This window comes from Apis dorsata, unplaced genomic scaffold, assembly GCF_000469605.1.
Source record: "Apis dorsata unplaced genomic scaffold, Apis dorsata 1.3 scaffold_267, whole genome shotgun sequence".
Lineage (NCBI taxonomy): Eukaryota > Metazoa > Arthropoda > Insecta > Hymenoptera > Apidae > Apis > Apis dorsata.
In genome coordinates, this window is record NW_006263545.1 from 37,099 (window position 1) to 42,666 (window position 5,568).

Genomic DNA, 5,568 nt, shown 5'->3' on the forward strand with positions numbered 1-5,568 from the left:
TAATCGTCGTAATAATTACCGTACACGAACTGCCATGCCATTAAAATCATAATAAATATATCAGATTCATAATAAATATATGTAATAAATATATATTATATGTATATTGTATACTTCTCTATAGCCAAACGTTCCGAACCGAACAACATAACAAAAAAACAATGTTTGTTTGTAAACAGAGAGTATAATATATATATATATCTTGGTTACACGTAGTAGACGTACGCAATAAATGTATATATTTATATATATATAAACATAAGTGTATGTGTGTGTATATATATATATATATATAAAATATATACATACAAATGTATTATATGTATTACAGACCAGCCATGCTAAGGGCAACACTGAGTAAAGTCCAACTAAACGAGGGTAAATCAAATGTAACAATAATAAGCTGCAAAGAGCCACAACAATGAGAAACAATGCGAGCATTAAGGCGTCGCTGTGCCGCTCACTATGCCAGCCCGCTCGGGTGTCGACAACCGGAAATTGCACTAACCAATCCCTCCCTCTCCCCCCTCCCCCTCCCATTTCTCTCGTCTCTCGATTATAAAATTCGATAAAATTCCAAAATTGGATCAAAAAAAAAAAAAAAATGGATCATTTATCAAAATGTAAAATTGCTAGGAAAAAAGAAATTGTCGTTGCATTGTTAAAAAAAAAAAAAAAAAAAAAAAAAAATAAAATGATAGAACACTTAAGCTCACCTCCCAAAAATCATTATACTCCTCGTTCTTGATCTTCTCCTTTTTTCCCCATTTTTTTTTTTTTTTTTTTTTAATTTCACTCGCTTTTCATCACATTGTTTGTCACAACTTTCACGGGCAACGAGCAGAGTTGGCTGAGCATAGCGAGGGCCAGCTACGCCCTTAGGTTTAAGTCGGGACTGACCACTGTTTAAGAAGAAGTGTTGCAGTAGAAGGGAGGCGATAGGCTTGACTAGAGATTAACATAAGTGGGTTCTTGCTGAGGCGAGGAGGCATTGGAGGCAGTGTTGGTGTTTGGAGGGGCAGTCGCTGCCCCTACCGTCCCTCCACCGCCTCCAGCCCCGACCCCTGCCCCCGCGCTACTTCCCACACCGTGATGGATTATGCTCGCGTGGATGCCCATCCCCGCTCCATGCTCCACTGGGCTGCCAAAACCAACCACCAGCCATTAAAGGGGCGCTCGTCGCATCGACGTTATCACTTTAATCCCATCTTAATCCCACACCGTATCGTCGTCACCCACACGCATCGGCCCCGAGTCCGTGGACAACGCGAGATATCTGTCCAAAAGCGGCCGGACTCGCGGCTTCCTCTCTCTTCTTTTTTTTTTTTTTTTTTTTTTTGTTTTTTGCTTTTCCTTCATCCTGTTTCCTCGCGATTTACACGCTTTTCCGTTTCTTCGTAAATTGTTGTTCGAATCGCGATTTACGATTTAATCGATCGACGATCGTTCGATTCGAGGTATGTTTTTTTTTCTTAATATTTTCTTTTTTTTTTTTTATTTCGTTGCTCATTCCGAGAGAGGAAGAGATCGAAGCGTTGGATTTTGTTCGAGACACCTCGACGACGAACGAACTCGATCTACTACTAACCGAGGCGGAACGAGGCGATCCGATTTGTCAGCGATTTGTCGCTCGTCTAATCAGAAAATATGTCTCCCAAGTTGGCTCCATGTTTACGAAGCTTCCACCGTGTGTCGCCACTGTGTCGAGAACGATCCGGGGATCTCATTGAAGGAAGATTTTTAAGAAAACAGTGGTCGAACGACGAACAACGGTTCTTTGAGTTTTAGAATTGCAAAAGTTCGAGCCAAGTGTTGTGATATTTTTTTTTTTTTTTTTGAATGAATTACGATTTTAATCGAAATTGCATAAAACGCGGAAAACAGTGGTTGGGATTCGTCACATCGCCCCTTTAATGAGGTCCATGAGATTCACAAACCCAGCCGGGAGTTGGGGGCGTTTGGGCGCACTGTGCGATTACGTACAGTGAGAACGGAAATCATTGTGGCGCTAAAACGGGTGGCTCGTGATGCCGCAAATAAACTACTAGTGTGGTATCTAGTCAAGATATTTACAAGCAAAGTACAAGTGGACGATGTCGTTTTCGGATCGATCCAACAGCGTGCTAGAAAAATCTATTTTTTTTTCCTTCTTTTTCTTTTCTTTTCTTTTTCTTTTTTTTTTTTTTTTTTTTTTTTTTTTTTTTTTTTTTTTTTTTTTTTTTTGGAAGACACATTTTCTGACGGTCGCTTCTAGTTCGTTCTTCTCTTTCTTTTCTTTTCTCTTTATCCGATCGAACATGACACGGACAAGCTAGATTTTCATCGCGAGGACTCGACATAATTTTTTGCATTATATAATTAATAAACCCTTCGAATTTGTTACTCGTATTTTTTTACTTAATTTCTCATGAATTTTATATCCGCGATGAAATTTCGAATCGCTATTCAACACTTTTTCCTTTCTCTTTCTTTTTTTTTTTTTTTTCAAGTTCCACGATAACATGTGGATGACGGAACGGAGTAGAAGACGATAACAGTAAGAAGTGGTGATAATCGAGAGATACTATATTTCGTGCCCGGGTCTTGCAAGTCTCTTACGTCGAACGTGATGGTCCGCGATTTATCACCGGTCAATTGCTGTATTTTACATCTTTATCCGGTTGCCTCGAAGTTGTGCGTGAACGAGTATCCTCCATTTTAAAACGAAACGAATAATTTATATTTTAAATTTATAACAAATAAATTTTGCTCCTTCTGTTGATTTTATGAATAAATTTCCCATTTCAAGACTTACTTTTTGTCAAAAACAATTCTATTTTGTCAATTCTCAAAAGAGCTATTTCTTTCCTTTCTTTTTTTTTTTTTTTATTATACATAAAAATTTTTCTATCACAAGAAGATACTCGATCACGACAATCCGATGTATCGTTCACCATCATTTATTACCACATGTAGAAAGAAAAGTAATTTCCTCTAGTGTTCACACTACTATATGAATCGACGTGAGACTTCTAGTTTCTTCTCAACACTTCTCAATATCGAAATACGTATGTACACGCGACCGGAATAGCGTGCGCAGCTTGTCGACAATGACGGTATATAAAATTCTTCTCTCAAGAAGCAACGAGTTCAAACCCTCTACACGATGCACACGTACCTGCACGGCTTGCACCATTGGCTTTGCTGGTCTAATCCGTACCTTGCGCGACACTTCTTCATGTTGTTACCTAGAAAATGCGAAACGTGCACCGATTAGCGGGTTGCACAGCTTCTTAGGCTGTGAACAGGATTGGGGTTAGCGTTTATTTCCCTTATTTTTCTTTTTTTTTTTTTGTTTTTTTCTTTCTTTCTTTCTTTTTTTCCCGTTCTGTATCACGTATAATAACACTTACGACATAATGCAATAGTGCTTCGTTAACTGGACGAGATTTCTTTTTTCGTTATGCGATGATTTTCACGCTTGATTAGTTCGAAATATTTTTTTTTTCTCCTTTTTTTAAAAGAGAGAAAAGAGGAAATCATTAGGTTTTGGCGTTGTATATATATATTCAGTAATTAATTTAATTTCGCGTGATCAACGAAGAAGAGATTGTCGATTTTTTTAAAAATGTAAAAAAGGATGTCTCCTTTGAAATTGGCCAGATATGAATCGAACCATGGCCAATTAACGAAGCACTACCGTGTATTGTCGAATTTCTTTCGTTTCGTTGAACGAATGACTGTGACGTTCGAGCCATAGAATGATTCTCTGCGATTATCATAAATATTATAGGACGAATCTCAAAATGATTAAATTATTATTATTAAAATAAAATATCATTTGCTAGAAGAGTTAGACACATATCGTCGATTATGATATATCTGTAATGATCGACTCTAAGAATTAGATTATTAGATTATCAAGATGATGATATTTCTTATCGTCATTAACTAAAAAAATTATAATCAATTAAAACTTTTAATCTAGTATTTTTTTCATTTTTCAAAATATATTAAAAATATTTAAATTTCTGTATGTAATAATTTTTACTTGTAACTTTCGATTTTTAATATTCAATGTGAAATTAATATAGTGAGAAAAAGATGTTCCTGACGTTTGATCATTTTCTCATTGTTTAATTTAAAAAAATAATGAATTTTTAAGTGATCGTTTTAAAGTAAAAAATAAGCAATAAGTGGCAAAAAAAGCAAAAAAATGTTGTAATTATTCATCCTTATTGAACATTTTAAATAAAGTACCCTATCTGCTTTTCAAATACTTAATATCAGTAATATATTTTTTCTAATAAAAATATTTTGAAAAGATAGTAAAAGTTGTTTCATTTAAATTTAGAGATGTTAAATAGCAAAATTTAAGTAAGAACAATGTAATCATTTGTTCTTTTAATTCACAATTTACAATATTTTCTTAGATCTTTAAATCTCTAAAACTATAAAAAAATTTCCACTTTGTGTCACTCTTCTGCAAGTAAACGGACGATATATTTTTTGCAAGAATCTTGAACACCAATGATCGCGTCAAAATTTATTTGTCAACTAGTCATGCGTACAACAATATGTTCGCGACCGATTGAGCTTGATTGACCTGGTGAAAGTTTAATAATTCTCCATTGGAATCCCTTGGAATCCCGTTCAAGAAATTTGAAATCTCTGATGCTCAAGCTCAAATGGTCAAGAAATTTGACAATATACCAGCGGGGCAGGATCTTCTCGGAAGACAATTTTACATTTTTTTAAAATTACTATCATTCATAAGTCACCAAACAATTGATTCAAATTAGGAATAATTAAACATATGTTATAAAATTATTACAAAATTAAGGGATGTTGAAACGAGGGCCGAGAATCATAAGAATCAGTTTCAATAAAAACAATTTATAAAATAGTGTTGTATATAATTTAAATATAGTTATAAAAAAATAATATTTTTTGAAAAACATTGAAAAATATAATTATTTTTATTATGATTTTCAGCCACTTGTTAACTATTTTGGAAAAAGAAATTAACTTATCCTATGTAAATTTTAAAGATTTTTTTCGCACGAATTTATTTTAACTAACATTATGAAATTGATAAATGTCTAGTGACTTATGAATAAGTGCATACATACATCCATTTGAATACTATCAAATAAACGTTGAATTATTATCAACGCAAGACATGTAGTCTTCGGAGAATGAACCTGCGAATTAACAAGAAAATTTAGAAAAAAAATAAAAAAATAAAAAAAAAATAAAAAAATAAACAAGAGATAATTTGTCAAGCTGAGTAAAAAACGGCATGCAGCGTAAAAACGTTAAAAACGGCGTAAAAAACACGATCAAAGATCATATCTACTCAATAATTATTAATGTCGTGATCTGTATTAAACGCAAGCTCTAGACAATGAATATTAAAAAAATGAATATATATATATATATATATATAAAAAAAAAAAGAAAAATAGGAAAACGAAAGGACGCTCGAGCGCTCGTGCGTCGTGAACGAAACAACTCGCATGTAAGAGTCGAGTGATTGATTAGAGGTGACCATAGAAAGAATCAAAAAAAAAAAAAAAAAAAAAAAAA

The 5,568-nt window shown here is 33.8% G+C and overlaps 1 protein-coding gene across 5 annotated transcripts in view; it reads right to left on the bottom strand.

Moving 5' to 3' along the window:
- LOC102673651 (protein pangolin, isoforms A/H/I/S-like) overlaps nucleotides 1-5,568 on the bottom strand; it is a 33,712-nt gene that overhangs the window by 6,167 nt on the left and 21,977 nt on the right. For 2 of the 5 annotated variants that reach the window (XM_031510875.1, XM_031510874.1), the window contains exons 5-6: nucleotides 3,158-3,227; nucleotides 761-1,141 (exon numbers count right to left, since the gene is read on the bottom strand). The exons of 1 other annotated variant lie outside the window; for it this stretch is intronic. In XM_031510875.1, the coding sequence (XP_031366735.1) occupies nucleotides 949-1,141; nucleotides 3,158-3,227 (263 nt within the window). In that variant the 3' untranslated portion in view covers nucleotides 761-948. Of the gene's footprint in view, nucleotides 1-760; nucleotides 1,142-3,157; nucleotides 3,228-5,568 lie in introns of those variants that run through there. 2 more of the 5 variants (XM_031510877.1, XM_031510876.1) reach the window with 1 other exon arrangement.